Source organism: Epinephelus fuscoguttatus, linkage group LG1, assembly GCF_011397635.1.
Source record: "Epinephelus fuscoguttatus linkage group LG1, E.fuscoguttatus.final_Chr_v1".
Lineage (NCBI taxonomy): Eukaryota > Metazoa > Chordata > Actinopteri > Perciformes > Serranidae > Epinephelus > Epinephelus fuscoguttatus.
In genome coordinates, this window is record NC_064752.1 from 39866089 (window position 1) to 39884388 (window position 18300).

At 39.9% G+C, this 18300-nt stretch overlaps 1 protein-coding gene across 1 annotated transcript in view; it reads left to right on the top strand.

Moving 5' to 3' along the window:
* The window catches only part of klhdc8a (kelch domain containing 8A), a 50275-nt gene extending 39843 nt beyond the window's left edge, over nucleotides 1-10432 (top strand). The window contains exons 7-9 of the mRNA XM_049580008.1: nucleotides 5127-5228; nucleotides 5626-5774; nucleotides 9162-10432. Coding sequence (XP_049435965.1) covers nucleotides 5127-5228; nucleotides 5626-5774; nucleotides 9162-9215 — 305 coding nt within the window. The 3' untranslated portion in view covers nucleotides 9216-10432. The remainder of the gene's footprint in view (nucleotides 1-5126; nucleotides 5229-5625; nucleotides 5775-9161) is intronic.
* Nucleotides 10433-18300: the final 7868 nt, after the last annotated feature.

The following is an 18300-nucleotide window of genomic DNA, read 5'->3' on the forward strand; positions in this document are numbered from 1 at the left end:
TAAGTGAAATTCAGAGCATTTGCATTGGTATTAGAGCTCCATCTACAGACAGATTTCTGTCAACACTGAATTATGTATCCTGTCATAGTCCATTTATTGTTATCACTAATGCAAAAAAAAACATTTTATGCATAGTTCCTTCAAATTTGCTTCAAATTGTGCACATTCAAAGTGGTGAGTGCGTATGTCTGGGGTTTTTGCTATCTTGGTTCGGCCTGTGGAGCCTTCGTGTTTTGTTTTGTTACCTTCATAAGTATAGATGCAACTCTTCACCCTTGGCTACAAAAGCAAATGTTTAGTAACGGAAAAGAATGGATAAGAGTATTGATAAAGATCCAAACCAATAAGGAGTATCAGCAGGAGTGGTAGTATCAATAAAATGATAGCGATAACCATCCCTATTTTCCTGTTACATTATGAAAAAGGATTAGACTGCTACTAGACTACTTCATCAAGGTGAAATGTTTTATTTTATACTTTCCATGCAGAAATTGGTGCCTTTTCCAGGAATAAAATCATGACCAGAGTGCACCAAATCGCACCATTTAGCACCAGAGGGGGGCATGTCCCGGGACCTCCTTTTGTGTCAGCTTCGCTGCACAAAAGGAGGTCCCGGGACACCATCAAAAGAGGTTCAGTCTAAAAAAAAAATTCACCAGCACCCATGCATATGAGTTGTCTGCCTATGGTTCTCAACATGGTGGCCGCTGAGCCGGCAGTGCTAACTCCATAAATAGAGCTTAACAACAGCAGCAGTGCTAACAAAGCTAACGGTGTTAACGGGGGGAACCAGAGAGTGGGCCCTATGCTTCCACAACAACACCATGATAGCAGTGCAGTGCAAAAGCTGCGCTGATGAGATAGCCACAACAAAACACGGAGAAGCTCGGATTACAACACACACAGGTAACATGGCTTCATTCTCTGCTCAGGATGTCATTACTCCTCTATGTCTTTACATAGCAAGGAGTGGTTTGCTGCTATATAAATGCTCTGAGTGTCGCAAGCAGAACCAACATTAAGTAAAGCTTGATAGCATTTTCAGACATACTGCCAGATTCATTCCTAGCAAAACTGATCATTGGGTACAAATACCCCAAAAAACTTTCTTAGGCTCGTGTGTTTTTTGGGGGGGGGGGTTTTGAAGGAAGGACTAGAGTTGAGAGCAGGCATGTTTGAGATTTTGTCTGGCTGAGCCAACTGACTTCCTGTTGTCGCCCCGTAATTTAATGATAAGCGCACCTTACCTTATTTTATTGGACCTGACGGATAAAGTTCTGATAATACAGAGTTACTTCGGGTTGTTCTTGACGCTTGACTAGTTGGGTATCGTTTCCACTGTTTCTATACTCTCTTCGATACCTTACTTACTTCCTTTAAGGATATAAATATGTTTAAATACACAACCCTGTATTCATTTAGCAAAAAAATGAACATCCAGCCTGCAGTGTGAAATATCTACCAGGAGGGCTTCCCTCTGGGGAGAGAAGAGAGCAGAGTGGACAGCCAGCTGTGATCTCTATTCTGTTCTCTTCAGTGTAACCAGGCTGGAGAGGAAAACACAGCTCTTCATTACACACTGCTGCACCATGCAGGAAGGTTCACCATCTGGCTACTTATCTCTCTTTCATTCTCTCTACCTCTATTTGTTTTCCTCCACCTTGTTTTCTCTGTCTCTTATTTAAGAAAAAAGATTGAGAACAAATGAAAAAGAGAGGGAGAAATAACAAGGTGAAAAGAAAGAGAGGAAGAGAATGAAAAGAGAACAAGGAGACAATGAGAGGGAATGAAGAGGACAGGGTGGATAGAGGAAAGAAAATAGAAAAACTAAGCAGAGGAAAGCTAAGAACAAAGATAGATCCTGAAAAAAAAGAAAGTTAGACAACAATAAAGGGTAAGACATTTTTGTACTTTTTCTCTCTTGTTCTGTCTCTATCTTTCTTTTTAATTCTCTCTCTCTCCTTCCCTCCCTCGCTCCCTAATGAAGTTATCTTTCTTCCTCTGTCACGATTCTCTCCACTCCGGGTTTCTGTCTGATAAACAAGACTTGGCAGCAACTAAACCTTAAAGTAAAAAGAAAATTTCTGCAGTCTGCCGGGGAAAGAGAACGGCTGTTTTTATTTCCACCACTCTCAAGTACACTTTTTATCATCTGGAGTTCTTCAGCTTAGAATGTGAAGGAAATGTCACCTCTACTCCAACCACATAAGGTCTTTTGTAATGTCTGCGACACCTTTGGCTTGACAGAGTTTTCTTACATCGTTTCCAACACTACGAGATGAAAGATGCCAATGGCTGTGGTAGATAAGAAAAACCACCTGCTCACCACTGCACCTGTATGTACCCTGGCTGAATTCCCAGCAGGGGGCTTCCTCATTGACAGTAGCAATGTTAAAGGGACACTTAACCCCAAAATATAAGATAGATATTTTTCTTTTAGCCTGTAGTGCTATTTATCAGTCGTATCAATTATTTTGGTGTCAGAATAAGGTATCGGCCGTAGAGATGTTTGCCTTCTCTTGAAAATAATGGAATTAAATCACACTCTGCTTAAAGTGCCAAAATAAATACATTTGACAAACTCAACAGCAGTGGGTCTTTAAAAAAATCATGAACCGGTTACTCAAGATAATCCACAGACCTTGTTGTGAACAGTTTCATGTAGGAACTATTTTCTTTTTATCAAACTACACCCACAAACCGTATCACTGCGCAGAAGGAAATGTGCATGTACTCAATGGTGGCCCTGACACATTAGATGCCTTAGGCAAGCCTCCCCCCAGCTTTTGTTGTTTTGACATGATAACGATACAGCATGTTTCAGGGTTCATGTGACAACGGATAACTCTACCGGGGGGCCTGGGGGCAACAGGAACCCAGAAAAAAACGGCCTCTTTATAATGTAGTAGGTTTTGTTATACAGTTATGTTGTTGTGGCCTTATGTTATATTTCAAAATAATAGCAGTCATAGTACTAGTAAAATATGGTAAAAGATAAAGTTGTTTTTTTTCTTCCCCCATTTGAGCCACTCCCTACGGATGATGGCACCATTTACGCCAGAATTCCACTGGATGCATGTCCGTTGCAGAATGGCAGTGCTGGTTATTCGCTGCGTGCTCTGCCGTCTGTCAACACCCACCGGCTGCATTTGCTGTGCGTAGCGGTGTAGCTCCGCCGGACAGCGGGAGTCACGAGGACCCAGGAGATCTTGCAAATTCACGCATAATCACGCGATATAACAAGATGTAGTTTCTATAAGCAGAACCACAAAACCAGAGGAGTAGTAGCAAGACATCTCGGTGCATCTCCATGATTAACATCTCCTCATCCATGGTGTCAATGGGGTGAAATGACGTCTGAAAACCTCTGACCTGTTGACTTCAGGCCTGCCTCTGCCCATTATGATGTTTTTTTTAAGGTGCAGGGCAGGGAAATATGATCCGCCGTGAACACTGTGTATTTTATTTTGAAAATTAACCGGATGTTTTATTGTGTTTCTGTGCACGACTTCCCGGCAAAAATAGAAGTCCTACGTATCTGTTGCAGAGAGCTACAGAGTGCCACAGCTGTGACGGAGCCGGAACGCAGCACAGCCGCAGCCAGTGGAAACACACACATTGACTAGAATTGAAACGTATCAGCTCTGCGGAGCGGAGATGCAACCAACACGCATCTAGTGGAATCTGGGGGTTAGCATTCACCTATGCTGCCTGTGCCACGGGCCGGCACTGCACCCACTGTTAGCTCACCTTGCACCACTACAGCTCAGCAAAGGAGGACACCATGAATGTTTACATCTCTTGCTGTCACAAGCATCAGCCTCTTGTCCATGAGTAGATGCACACTTCCTTCTGCGTGGTGATACAGCTGGCGGGAGTAGTTCAGTAGAAAGAAAATAGTTCCTACAACTGAGAAATTGTTTTCATCTGTGGACAAAACTAAAAATGACATTGTCCTACAATGTTTGAATTAAAGCAAGCATTATCAACTATCAGCACATTAACAGCCATCTGTATAATTGCATGAGATTATCACATGATCACATAGTGAGTCTAACTCTGCGTTATGTCATATAGTGAACAAGGACCACACTTCCTAGGACTTTCACCACCAGGCAACAGCATGATCTCCACCAGCAGCCACACACATGCTTAAACAGACTGCTCTTCTAATGATACAACATATATATGCACGAAAATGATAAAACCTAAGCTTCAAAACATAAAAGATACCAATACATTACCATACTTTACACCAACAAACATGCAAAACCCTCCCAGGGAGAGTCCAAAATGATAAGAGGAAATAAAGCTAGTGGAATTGATTCACATTCCTGTTTTAAAGAATATTGTTTGGATTATTAAAACATTAAAACATATTTACTCCTAATAAATAACTAATAAATATACATTCACACAACCTTAGGAGGCATTGGAAAAGTAAATTATATATTTTAATGCAACTGTTCACATAAAGCTGTCAAAATAAAGAGTCCTCACAGGATTTTACAGGAAATTGTATTACCCTGTTCTTAATTTAGTGCAACATACACACTACTGCATTCACAGTCTGACTATAACCAGCATACCTGGTGTCCCCTGTGTAGTGACCCACTTCTGTCCACACTACATAAAACTCTATAGGTTTGTTTATTCACTCATTCATTCATTATCCTGTTCAGGGTCACTGTGGGGCTGGAGCCTATCCCAGCTGACACTGGGCAGGAGGCAGGATACACCCTGGACAGATCGCCAGACCAGCACAATAGTTTCAGGTTTTTCATTAAAGTCGTCTAAAAGGCCAGCACTATCAACACTTTGTCTTCCTTGTAATATTCTGACCCCACCGCCAGCCTTCCTGTCCCCTCTCTTTCTGTTTGTAGTTTGTGTTTGTTATAACCTCTGTGTGTCCTTGTGGCATGCCTGTGTGCGTCCTGCACATGTCCTGGCTGCAGCTGGCTTGTGTGTGACCTGTTTGTGCAGGTCACACACTTAAAACAAGCTCAGCAGCATCCTGTCTGGCCAAAGGAGGACTACAGTGCCACTGACCTCCCCCCTCAGCTACTTCATAAGCTTGTGCACACACACACATCTGCTCATTTCAGCTGTCGTGTCTTCTTCCGTAGGCGCCTGGTTGAAGTCAGAGGAGACGGTGGCGATGAAAACGAAGAGAGCTGACTTTGCTGCTGCTTTCCTGCGTGGACGGATGATAGTCGCAGGAGGACTTGGTGAGAGGGATACATTGTGAATTTTACTGCATCCATGTTACATAACTCATGGCCGAACAATCCTATGGGATAAAATAACCTACTTATAAGTCTTAATATGACTCAATGTGTTTGTCAGCAAGTTCAATGCCTGTGACAACGAAAAAATCCAGTGAAATCATGATATTTGTCAGGCTCATGCTTATAAAATTAAAGTAACCTGTTGCATTTATTGTTTTAATAAAATTCTGACAAAATCAGTCATTTATATCCTGGTGCATTAATGTTGTTAAGATTTCCTGTGAAATATGAACATCTCCTAAGAACTTCCCTGTATGCCAGTATACAGCAGTAAAACAATAGGGAATCCTGACTACCTTTGATGTCTGATACCTCTTAATGTGAATACATTCTCAAGGTCATGAGCCGTCTGCACTGGACACAGTGGAGGCCTTTCATCCTCAGAAGAAGAAGTGGGAGAGGTTGGCTCCAATGACCTTTCCCCGATGCTCCACCTCCTCCATTGTCATCAGAGACCGCCTCCTAGTGGTGGGAGGAGTTAACCAGGTACACTTGTGCTAAATTCAACTGTAAATGTAACAGTGTATAATTACAGTCAGGGCTGCCTATGCACCAAACCTCAGCCCACTTAAAGTCTCCTGGAAAGGATACCAGCTATTGGCTATATAATTCCGATGTGGCAAAGGTAGAGAGAACTGGAGGGGGTGATTAGGAGGTATGGCAGACACCATGTCACCATGTATGAACTCTCCTGTTGAGTATTTTAACAATATACAGTTGAGGTCAGTAACAGCCAAGTTTATTGTTCAGATGTTTAAAAGACAGAACTAAACTACTCTTAGCTACTCTACTCACTTTCTTTTAATTGTTTCATCAGATCTTTTGCGTGCTGACACCACAAATCAGAGTTTCTACTTTCTGCTACTGTTGCTTTTCTGGCCGACAGGTGGTGCAGGTTGGACTGAGACAGCAGGTCCAGAACTGCAGGTCTGGACACTGCTGACACTGCGGCTCTGTCACTGAATAATAGTGTTTGGGCCTGGTTTCAAGTGCTTTGCATTAATGACACTGTGTCCTTGTTTTCTCCTGTTGAGACACCATTGCAACAGTGATAATTACTTAATTTACACCATAAGCCACATAGCTTTATTTGTATCAGCTGCACCAGTCTTTAAAGCTACAGTTGGTAAGTTTTATAAAAATAACTTTTTGTGGTATTTGCCGAAACTATCAAAATATACCGACAGTGATTCATGAAACAGTTAATCTGTGAAAAAAAATCAGGCTCCCCCTCCTCTTTGTGTTGTTTCTAATGACATTTGCAACTAGTCAGTGCCAAAGAGTCTCTAACATAGCTGTCAATCTTGTCAGTCATGTCGATCACCGCCCGTGATGTCAAATATGAATCAAGATTCTGTAACTGCATTGCGTGTTTTTCACCTCAAATGTTTTTAGAAACATATTTCAGTGTACTGTTTAGCTGTAAAATGAGAAAGTTTGCTCCGGCCTGTGGGTGGTGCAGAGTTTGGGCTTGACTGTTTTCAACGTGGCGGATGGATCACAAACTTCCTCATTTTACAGCTAGTTTGACAGTTTGACAGCAGTACACGAGCAGTGATAGACATGATTGATGGCTGTGTTAGAGACTCCGTGACTCTGATTGGTTGTCTTCGGTCAGACAGTGGATTCTTGAGATGCAGTTAAGAGCACTATGAGGAGGCAGAGGAATATGATTATCCGTCTCGTGTACACTTTCAGCAAATGCGACAAAAAGATATTTTTACCGAACTGACCAACTGTAGCTTTAAAGACTAGTGCAGCTGATGCAAATAAAGCTGCCTATGATGAACAACATCAGGTAAGTGATACTGTACGCGACAGTGTCTCAACAGAAGAAAAAAATGACACAGTGTCATTAGTGCAAAGCACTTGAAACCAGGCCCAAACACTACTATTCACTGACAGAGCCGCAGTGTCAGCAGTACTACAGTGTCAGACCTGCAGTTCTGGACCTGCTGTTTAAGTTCAACCTGCACCACCTGTCGGCAAGAAAAGCAACAGTAGCAGTGAGGAGAAATTCCATTTCAACAAGCAAAAGATTTGATGAAACAATTTAAAGAAAATGAGTACAATAGTCTAGACTAACTTCTGTCTTTTAAACATCTGAACTATAAACTTGGCTGTTCCTGACATCAGTTGCATATTGTTTAAAAACTCATTAGAAGATTGAGTTTGCTCAGTCGCCAAGAAACTGCAGATGTTCATATTCTCATCAGTCAAAACAGTGAGAAGAGCACAGACAAAAAACAGAGAAATCTCACTTTGGAAGAAAATTGTTTCTGTTTATGTTGGACCCTGTTGCACATAGTGAGAAACAGACTGAGAAAATACCAAGAGCATTTTCAGGGCTAAATATTCTGAATGTTAAATCTTGAAACATACACACAAAGAAAACAGTAGCCACAACAATCCTGCAGCTTTGAACTTGCAGCAGCGGTTATGGCACTTTGCTCACCAGTAGGTGGCAACAAAATTAAAAAGGAAATGATCAGAGAATGACTGAACAGCTTCACCTGGTGGACAATCTGCAGCCTGATAAAAGTGAGTATATGCTATAAGGTGCTTCATATCTAATAATGGCCAGTACAATATTTCTTAACTAACTATTTTTATATCAATTACTCTGTGTTGCACTGAATTTGTGAAGAAAACTGTTTTTCTTTCCTGCCTCAACACAGACAAAGAATCCAAAAAATGCAGAAAATACTTGATAAACTGAAGTCATAGGCAACTGTGTTTAACAACTGCCAAACTGTACCAAAACATCATTTTACAAACTCTCACAGAGCTTCTACAGTATAATCTCAAGTTTCATTTATCCAGTCACATTATATGTGTGTCATGTATTCCTTCAAAGGAAAGAAACTGAGAATATGTCTCAATGATTTTGTTTTGTTTTTCAGTTAAATCTTCCAGGTCTCCACTGAGTTTTGTTTGAGTGTTTGCACACTAATGTTGAAAAGTACTTTGAAAGCTCTAGTTGGTAACTTTCATGAAAATAACTTTTTGTCATATTTGTTGAAACTATAACTATATCCACACAGAAGTCCATGTGACAGATAATCTGTTAAAAAGAGTTTCTTCATATTCCTTGTAGTGTTTGAAATGGCATTTGCAAGAATCCGCTGCAGATAAACAAAAAATCAACCAATCAGAGTCAAGAGTTCTCTGAAGCAGCTGTCAATCATGTCAGTCATGACTGCTGGTAAACTGCGGTCAAACTGTCAAACTAGGCAGCGCTGATCAATATGAATCAAAACTGTGTTACAGCATTCCTTATTTCTCACCTCAGATGTTTCCAGAAGTGTTTAGTGTACTGTTTAGCTGTAAAATGAGAAAGTTCGTGACCTGGCCGCCATATTGAAAACACAGCTCACTAGCTGGAGCAAACCTCATTTGAAAACTGAAACAGTACACTAAAATATGGCTCTCATTCATATTTGATCAGTGCAGCCTAGTTTTAAAGTTTGACCGAAGTTTATATGCAATGATTGACAGCCGCGTCAGAGACTCCTTGGCTCTTATTGGTCATGTTCCTTAAGCTGCAGTAGGTTCTAGCAGGTGTCATTAGAAGCACTATGACGAGGAAGAACATGTTTTTCTCACTCATTATCTGTCTCATGTTCTACTGTGTGGATGTAGTGACAGTTTCAGCAGATTTGACAAAAAGTTATTTTCATGAAAGTTATCATCCGTAGCTTTAACTATGTGAAGCACTGGTGTCCTGAAATGCAGTTTTTGTAAACATCTCCCAGCCAGACAGACACAATATTTTTCATTTATTTAAGATATTAATATTAAATAAAATGTCAGCATGGAAATATGTCCGACCCTCAGCCACCAGTCTTTTCTTTAAATCTCTATTTCTTTCAGGTTCCCAGCTCGGCCCATGAGATCCTGTACGTAAAAGAAGAAGAGTATCTGTAGCCTGTCGTAACTGACACCAGATGAATGCAGCAGATCAACGATTCCACTTCCTCTTCTCTGTACGACCCTCCTGATCAGACTGTAGTGCAATATATAGGAAGCATTTAAGAATCTCAGAGAGACGGAGTGTGAGCGATAGTCCCCCGACTTTGTGATGTAATGTAACAGACAACACTGCCCCCTGCTGGGCCGTGCTGACACTGAGCCACACATGTATGCACAAACATGCACAATGGAGGAGCTGGCTCTTTCTTTATACCGACTTATGTTTCTTGATACTTTTAGTATGTGACACTTCTGTGTTGTACGTTGCAGTGCATACATGGAGAAGAAACTATTTTGTAGCGTATATGTCTTGTAATGTAGACAGAAGACCTATTTTATTGCAAATATGCATTTCATGTTTTGTTTTGTGTCTCTGTTCATGCGTTTATTAATGTGAGCTTGCTAGCAAGTGAGCATATGTAGACAGTGTGATTTCCTTATAAGTTATTAATTCAGTTTGGTGACATAACTGCAATATTTGTATATTATTTAATATTACATAGCAAAAAAAAAGCCTCACCAGAAAGTGGGTAATGTTTGGTTAAACTGTACTGTAACAACATTTGCACTAAAGCAATTAACAGTGAGTGAGAGTTGATTTTATCATTAATAATTTCTGGTGTAATGTACTGTAATAATTACACTGAGAATGCTGTACTATCACCCTGTAACAGTGCACATTTGTGGATATGAAAATATGATTTAATACATTGCATATATGAAAAGAGACTGTATTAAATGACAGTATGTTGTTTGTTTTAATACCAGACAGCTGATTTAGGCAAAGAAATGGATTAGATCAATTGTACACATTTTATTCCTGCAGCAATACAAGTTTTCTTTACTCAGTGTTTCATTAGTGCAACACGTGCTGTGCTGTAATAATCATCAGTTAACACCTCACACAGGCTGTGATGTTACAGATTTGTTTTTGTGACTTCAGAGGTATTACCGTGTGTTGTCATTGTAGTCAAAGCCAAACTTGTGTCCCTTTGGCTCAGGCTGTTGTGTAACAGGTGACTAAGCTGTGTAATATTTCATTGTGTTCATTGTGATTTTATTTCATCCTACAGCATGATCAATTTCTGATCCGCCTTACAGCCAATCATGTCGTGTAATATTGAGGATATGAGTAGTCACTTTCAGTGGAATAAATGAAATCTGTAGTTTGTACTGCACTTGTTTCTCCACTAGATGGCAGCGATTACACACATGGATCCACACAGCACAAGAGGCCTTCACTGACTCATGACATTGTCTGTGTCCCAAATCATTCACTCATTCACTCCCCCCACTCACTATTTAGGGAGTTCTATGTAGAAAACTATACAGTGAGTAGTGAGTGATTTCAGACACAGCCACTGTCTTTGGTTCTCCAGACTGAAACAGTATAAATATCATCATAGTACATACACAGGTATGTTGTCATTTTCTTTATTGTTTTTCAATAGAAATGACACTTTAAGCTACGTCTAAAAAGTCATGAACTTAGAATGTACATTATGTACATTACAATACTGAGATGGGGGAAAACGGAGAAAAAGTATTAATAATCATTCACTGAATATTTTACTTTTGTTCATATACAGTAAGTGGCTCTAATGATGACAGAAGATTACCAGTAGACAGTTTACATCACTAGAGTTATTTTTGTGCAATGTGGATTCCTTCCTGGCCTTGGAATAGTGGACCAGCTCTTTCCCCATACGAGGCTGCTGGAGGGGTCTTGGGAGTTTGCCCATCCAGTTTACATATGCTTTCTTGACTTGGAGAAGGCTTACGAATGTGCCCCTTGGGGAGCCTTGTGGGGGGTACTACACGATTACGGGGTACCAGGCTCACTGCTATGACCCATCCCGTCCCTGTATGACCAAAGTGAGAGCTGCCTCCACATACTCGGTGGGTGCTGGCCTCCACCAAGGTTGTCCCTTGTCACCGATCCTGTTTGTGATTTTCATGGTCAGGATCACAAGGTGAAGCCAGGGGGAAGAAGGGGTCCGTTTTGGGGACCTCAGAATCTCACTGCTTCTTGCAGATGATGTGTTTCTGTTGGCGTCATCACACCATGACCTCCAGCATGCACTGGGGTGGTTTGCTGTTGAATGTTAAGTGGTCGGGATCAGAGTCAGCATCTCCAAATCTGAGATCATGGTTCTCTGCCATGGGAGAGAGTTACTGCCTCAGCAGAGGAAGTTCAAGTATCTCGGGGTCTTGTTCACGAGTGAGGATAGAATGAAGCGTGAGATGGATCGGCAATCTGCAATGATGCAGGCGCTGCGCCAGATCATTGTGATGAAGAGGGAGCTGAGCCGGAAGGCAAAGCTTTCGACTCTGGTCCATCTACGTCACAGCTCTTACCTATGGTCATGAGCTCTGGGTAGTGACCAAAAGAATGAGATCGCAAGTGGCCGAAATGAGTTTCCTCGGAGTAGAGCCGCTGCTCCTTCGCATCGAAAGGGGTCATTTGAGGTGGTTCAGGCTTCTGATCAGGATGCCTCCTGGGCGCCTAGAGCCTAGAGGTGTTCCGGGCACGTAACACTGGCGGCAGACCGAGAACACTCTGGAGGGATTACATATCTCATCTGGCCAGGGAACACCTTGAAGTCCCCCAGGAGGAGCTGGAAAGCGTTGCTGGGGAGAGGGATGTCTGGGGTGCTTTGCTTGATCTGCTGCTCCGGTGACCTGGCCGCAGATAAGCAGATGAAAATGGAGAATGGGTGGATGGATGGATTAGCTATTACTATGTAGTGATGTGGTCAGACACCTGGATTGTAGGTAGTGGAAAGTTTTGCACACTAACAGCTCACACTTATGTTGTGTGTTTATGGCTGTTAAATGAATATCACAGGTTCAAAAAAGAAGACAGGTCCAAGGTTTTCTCTAGCAGTTAAAAAGCTTTTAATCACATAACTAATGGTGAAATACTAAAAACACAGGCAATGCTGGTACATGTTGAGATAGAGTGGGGTTACAGCCTTCGTGCAGCGTCACAAACAGCCTTGTTACAGGCTCTTTGTTCAATACTTTGGTGAGCAGTTTGTCATGTGTTTCAGTGTGTGACTTGGTGACAGCTGACTGAGGAGCAGACTGATGGCTTTGGATGCAAAATGCATCACTTGTATTTCAGAGAAAAACAAATCACAGATGTGTGGTCTCTTTTTTAATGAGCCTGCCACTGATAAATAATTCATATAAAATCATATACTGCCACAGTTTCTTTTTCCACTCCATGGTTTGTCTCAACTCGACATTACTCGACCCACTTTTAGCACCAGTAATTTTCTCTATGTGGTTTTCCAATGCAGGTAGTACCAGGTAAATGTAGGTGGGACTCTTATATGACTGAAACTGGCATGGCATCATAACACTGGATCCTTTCATCAACAAGCAAACAGAGAAACGTCTGCACTTTGTCAGTTGAGTGGTTTGGCGGACTGTTTTTACGAAATCGGTGTTGAGTGAATTTTAAAAAATGTAGTTGCTATTGACGGTAGGTTGGCTATTTAAATGTGGCAGGTTTGTGCAGGATGTCCTCTATTGATCTAGTGACAGTTATCTTGACCAGTCAGCCATCTCCAGTACTTAAACTTCATATGGAAATGCAATATATTACATATATGCTGCCATATCAAGACTGATGTTGTCATATTTATTACCTCCATATTAATATTACATACATACATCCTCTAGATATATGAAGACATACGTTTATAACATATATTAAATACCTATAGTAAAATTTGTATATAAACAGACATTTAATTTACATTTATCTATGAAATCTCCTTGCACAGCCACAGATCGTCAGGTGCTGGTAGGCAGCAGGAACATGAGTCATAAGATATGCAAAAAAAATCAGTCAGTGTGCAGAGGATTTTTTTGCATATCTTACATTTATCTATATGATGAAATTCTACACATTATTATATGTTGCTTCTATATATATAAACGATATATATTTAATTTATATTTGCAAATTTATGAAAACAACATATATATATACAAAAATTCTGTGTTCTATATGTTTTTCTTATTGATTTTTAAAATATGTCTATCTTTTACATTTACATAGACTATATGATATTAGCATATATGCTTTGGGATGGATATTTATGTTCATAACATATATGTCTACAATATAAGCATAGATCATGTATGTAAATGTATTAAAAATATCTATATGATCAGTTTTTATAAAGTAGTATGTGTTGTGACCAGATATGTTGACAATATACTGTATATTTATTTGTGAATACAAGTTTAAAACAAAAATATATATTCAAAAATCCTGTCCGCTTATGTATGGTATGGTATATGGTGGCTTCAATATAAGCATTTATTATATATGCAAACAAATAATTTACAGAGACGAATTTTTAGGTCTATGATAGGTGAATACATAAAAAAGTACACGTTGGGGATTTCATTTATGGTTCAGCACTCTCAGAGGAACATTTCAGGCTTAAAGCATGCCATGTGTACTTGCAAGATATATTGCATTGTAACCTGTATTACAGTAAAGAATCATATCTGTAACACAGATGTTTATTCCTGTTAAATATAGATAAAACATATTTTTTGTTTGCCAATCATATACACAGCAGCTGGATATCTTAGGAAGTAAGAACATCAGTTTTTCTGACAATGACAGGGTCAAATCCTGGTTGAGATGAAGAATAAGTAAGATGTACATAGGCTAAATAAGTAACATATATTTAATCTATATATGCACACGATGCTATGTACATGTATGTATATTTATGTGCAGTTTACATATAACACTTTTATGTAAATACATATATGTTATATGTATAGATGATTATGTACGTCGCATATGGGCAATAAATGTAATATACATACATAAACATACATGTTTCTATGGGCCAGACATAAATGTCAAATGTGACTCATAAGAAGCTTTAGCAAAAGTACAGTTATGAAGGCAATACTTTTCAAGCTTAGGCTGTAATTTTGCTTCCCCCACCTGCCATTCACTCCTTGCATGCTCACTCACTCTCTATCTCTAGCTGTATATAATTCAGTATATGTGCATATGTTACATTTCTGTATGGGAGGCACTAGCCACAACTTTTGCCAATGGGAAACCAAATGAGAACAGTTCTAAGCCAGGTGAGTCCAGTCGAGCTGTGTTGGGACCATGCAGTGAAAATGCAGCTTTTTTGCCTACTCACTGATTTTCATACATCTTGACATTAAAGTATCCAGAATGAGGGGGCACCTGTCAGCAAACAGCATGAACTCTAAATATGTTGGCATATTTATTTCATGGTAATGCTACTTGTTTCTTTGTCTGTGCCCTTAATGTAGCTGCCATTACCTACTGGAATTTCATAAGGCATGTGAGCAAGCTAGGCAGCTAACTATCTAGAGCTGAAAGATGTCTATCAGTGTGAGTCTCACAATAAAAAATGTTGGGTATCTTTACACAAAATCATCTCTTAACAGTAATTTTACTGCTTTCCAGCAAGTTGCTTTATTTACTGCAAATGTCAAGTAGTTTACATAAATCTGTCAGCTCAGACGTGACACACAGTGTGAAACTAGGCCACAAATACCATAGATACAACCATGATGTCATTAGCTATTGACCTTTTCAAGGTCTTGTCTTGTACAGATGTGAACTTGGATTGCACTACACTGAACTAACTACTGAACTTGAGACAGAGACAGCACAGGACAGATGCAATGTTGATTTGCATGGTGATGCAAACCGATTAAAATGATTTGAATTGGCAAAGTGATTTGTAATTTCCACCTCTACCATTTACTGAAAATATTTTTACTCTATCACAACATTGTAGTGAGGTGTGTTTTCACTGCCTGCTGGGCTCACAACCTGAACTGTAAATTATTTTGAATTTTGCTGTGTCATGCCTATTTCAGTGATATATATATATATATATAGATAGATAGATAGATATAGATATAGTATCTGGGGATGCTTAAAAGCTGCAAGTCATTGGGAAAGGGTCCTTGGCAATCAGCAATGATTGATACACAATAATGTTATACAGCAATAACCACCGCGCTCACAGTGTTACAGCAGGGTTTAGTGATGGTACGTAAGCTCCTGATGTAATGCTTATTCACTGCCTACTCTACATCCACACCGATTTCCTCTGTGATGCTTTTATTGCTGCCCACTAAGGATCAAACTTTGCTCCACAAATGACTCACTGCAAAACACTCACACACACACACACACACACACACACACACGCACGCACACACACACACACACACACACACACACACACACACACACACACACACACACACACACACAGCCATTTTAAACATCATCCAGTCTAAAACGGGGGGTTGATTGCATTCAAGTGGGGCTGGCTGCGTGTTTGTGACCGCTCTCTATGGCCGCTGTATTCCTCGCTGTGTTTTTTCCACATTAACGCGGTCAAACTAATTGCCCTGGCAAAGCAGCAGAGACACACAGAGGGGGTCAGTTATTAGCCTGAACTGGTAACTCCCACTTAACCATTCAGGTAAGAGGAAATAAACTGTACAGTGCGTGACATTCACATTTACACAAAGAAAACAAATTCATCTTTTATGTGTCTTTGTATCAAGGATGAATTGTAATCTGAAAAGAGAGGCAACATATCATTTCAATAAGAAGGCTTGTAATCATATTGTCCCTATTTGTCACAGTGCTGTCTTCATTGCACCTGACACACAGTAAAGGACAATGAGGAAATTGAGGTAATCAGTCAAGAGATTGACTTTCACTGTTCACTTTCAAATAAGTTGTTTCTTTTGTGTCAGTTATCCTGCAGACAATACTGGCTTTTTGTTATGTTACAGGTTTGTGTTTTCTTGGACACTTCCACCTCCACATACCTCAGTCTATCAGCTCTGAGTATCTTTTACACACCTGTTTGCATTACTGAGAGTTTGACAGAGCACACAGGTGTCATCCCATGGTTGTGGGATATTTGATCTGAACACAAGGTTTCCAAACGTGTTACATAATGTGGGGACAAGTGTATTTGCACATTCAAAAAAAAAAAAAAAGTCCACAAGAAAGTCCACTGTGCATGTGTGTGTGTGGGGTGGGGGGGTGGTAGTGGACGGGTTCATGGTGGTGGCTGTAAGGGCAAGTAAGGTATAGTCTGGTCAAAGTACATGGTGAATGCTGGTATCTAACCTTTATGTTGCACACCTTTAAAACTACACAGGTTTGAATGTGTATGGCCCATAACGTCAGTGATTCTGTCTCAACTGTCACACATACAGGTAGAGGACATCTTGCCCATATGGAGCTGCACAGCATAAGCAAACAAGTCCCATATGTACATATGATATTGGTGAGGGTGATCATAAATTAACTCAAGTAAAAGCAGCAATAAAATACTTCATCTCAAATAAAAGGCTTGCATTTAAAATCTTACCAAAGTAAAAGAAGTTTTATCTGCAAAGTGTTTTAAGAAGCATCAAAAGTGAAAGTCTTATGCATAGATATGGCCCACCCACATGAGTGTATGACATTATAAATACTAACATATTAAAGCAGCAGATTGACATTTTGGGAAATATACTCTTGCTAAGAGTTAGATGAGATAATTGATACCACTCTGTCTGCGTGCGTAGTATGAAGCTACAGCCAGCAGCCAGTTAGCTTAGCTTGGTAATAAGAATAGAAACAGATGGAAACAGAGCCTGGCTCCGCCCGCAGAGGACAACACCTCTAACAATCACAGATTATCATGTCATATCTTTTTAATGATGTATACATGTCAATGACTGCAGAATAGTAACCTTAATAGACTGAAGCACAGTGTTTGTTTATAATAATTTACAGAAAACCCCGATGTGATGTACATACAATTAAACGGTGCTGACCAAATGCTGACTCAGCTGATTTGTTTTTAGCCACCTAAAAGAATAAATATTCAACACGGGAGATGCTGGTCTACCGCTGCCTTGATCAGTTTGTGTATAAGGCAAAGCGGTGACAATATTCCAAATATAGCCTACACTTAAAGGGATATTAATGTTTTTACGGGGGTCTTTTTTTTTAGGTGGCTAAAATCTAACTAACTGAAGCAGTGTTTGCTCAGTGCCATTTCCCTTTACGTGACATGGGGATTTTCAACATGGAAGTTATTGTAAATAGGCATTGTGATTCAGTCCATAGACTTCTCACAGTTCCAATTCCTTGGGTCTTATTGTCACTATAAGGTTGCTGGTCAACCAGTGAAGACTCTTGAAAGTGACCTCGCCCTGCTAAGAAAAATAGTATACAGTCTGGCACATAACCCCCACATGAAACCCCAGATTCTGATGAACAAATAAGATGTAGCATGTTTGGGCCCACTTCAAGAGTTTTGGGGGAGCTGGCTGACATAGTTAGGATAGTTGCTTAACCCTGGCTCCAGTCTTGATTTTGAAAAGCTTGTTTGAGTAAACTGAGAGGTTCTATACAAAAAACTCTTCATTATTACTGCAACAATATCATGACCTCATGAGTCTTTGTGTGTGTGTGTGTGTGTGTGTGTGTGTGTGTGTGTGTGTGTGTGTGTGTGTGTGTGTGTGTGTGTGTGTGTGGACAAATACAGTTGTATCTCTGGATGAACTGAGCATAGGGTTTACATATTTTTTGCTTTAGGAAAATTTTTATGAATTACTTTTACAAAACATTTAGTATTAGTATGTTAATAATATGTAGTAACTGTTAGTATCTTAATTTTTAACAAGAGGGATGCCATGTAGCTTTGATTTTTTTTGTATGCACACATCATCAAATATGACAGCAAAGATGTGCAAAATTAATCAAGATAAAGAAAAATGGCATGACCTATACCTGCTGCCTTTAAAACACAAATAATGCAGTAGTATTGCTATTGCAATACAGACAAAAAACATTTTAGAGTATAAATAAGAGTAGTTCTGAAATAGCTGTGAAAATTAATCTTAGGGTCACTCTTATCCTATAGACATTTCCTTAGCCAGTTATAATTTCTCCTTACCTGTGAAGCCTTGAGCTGATAATTGGTGCTGCTGT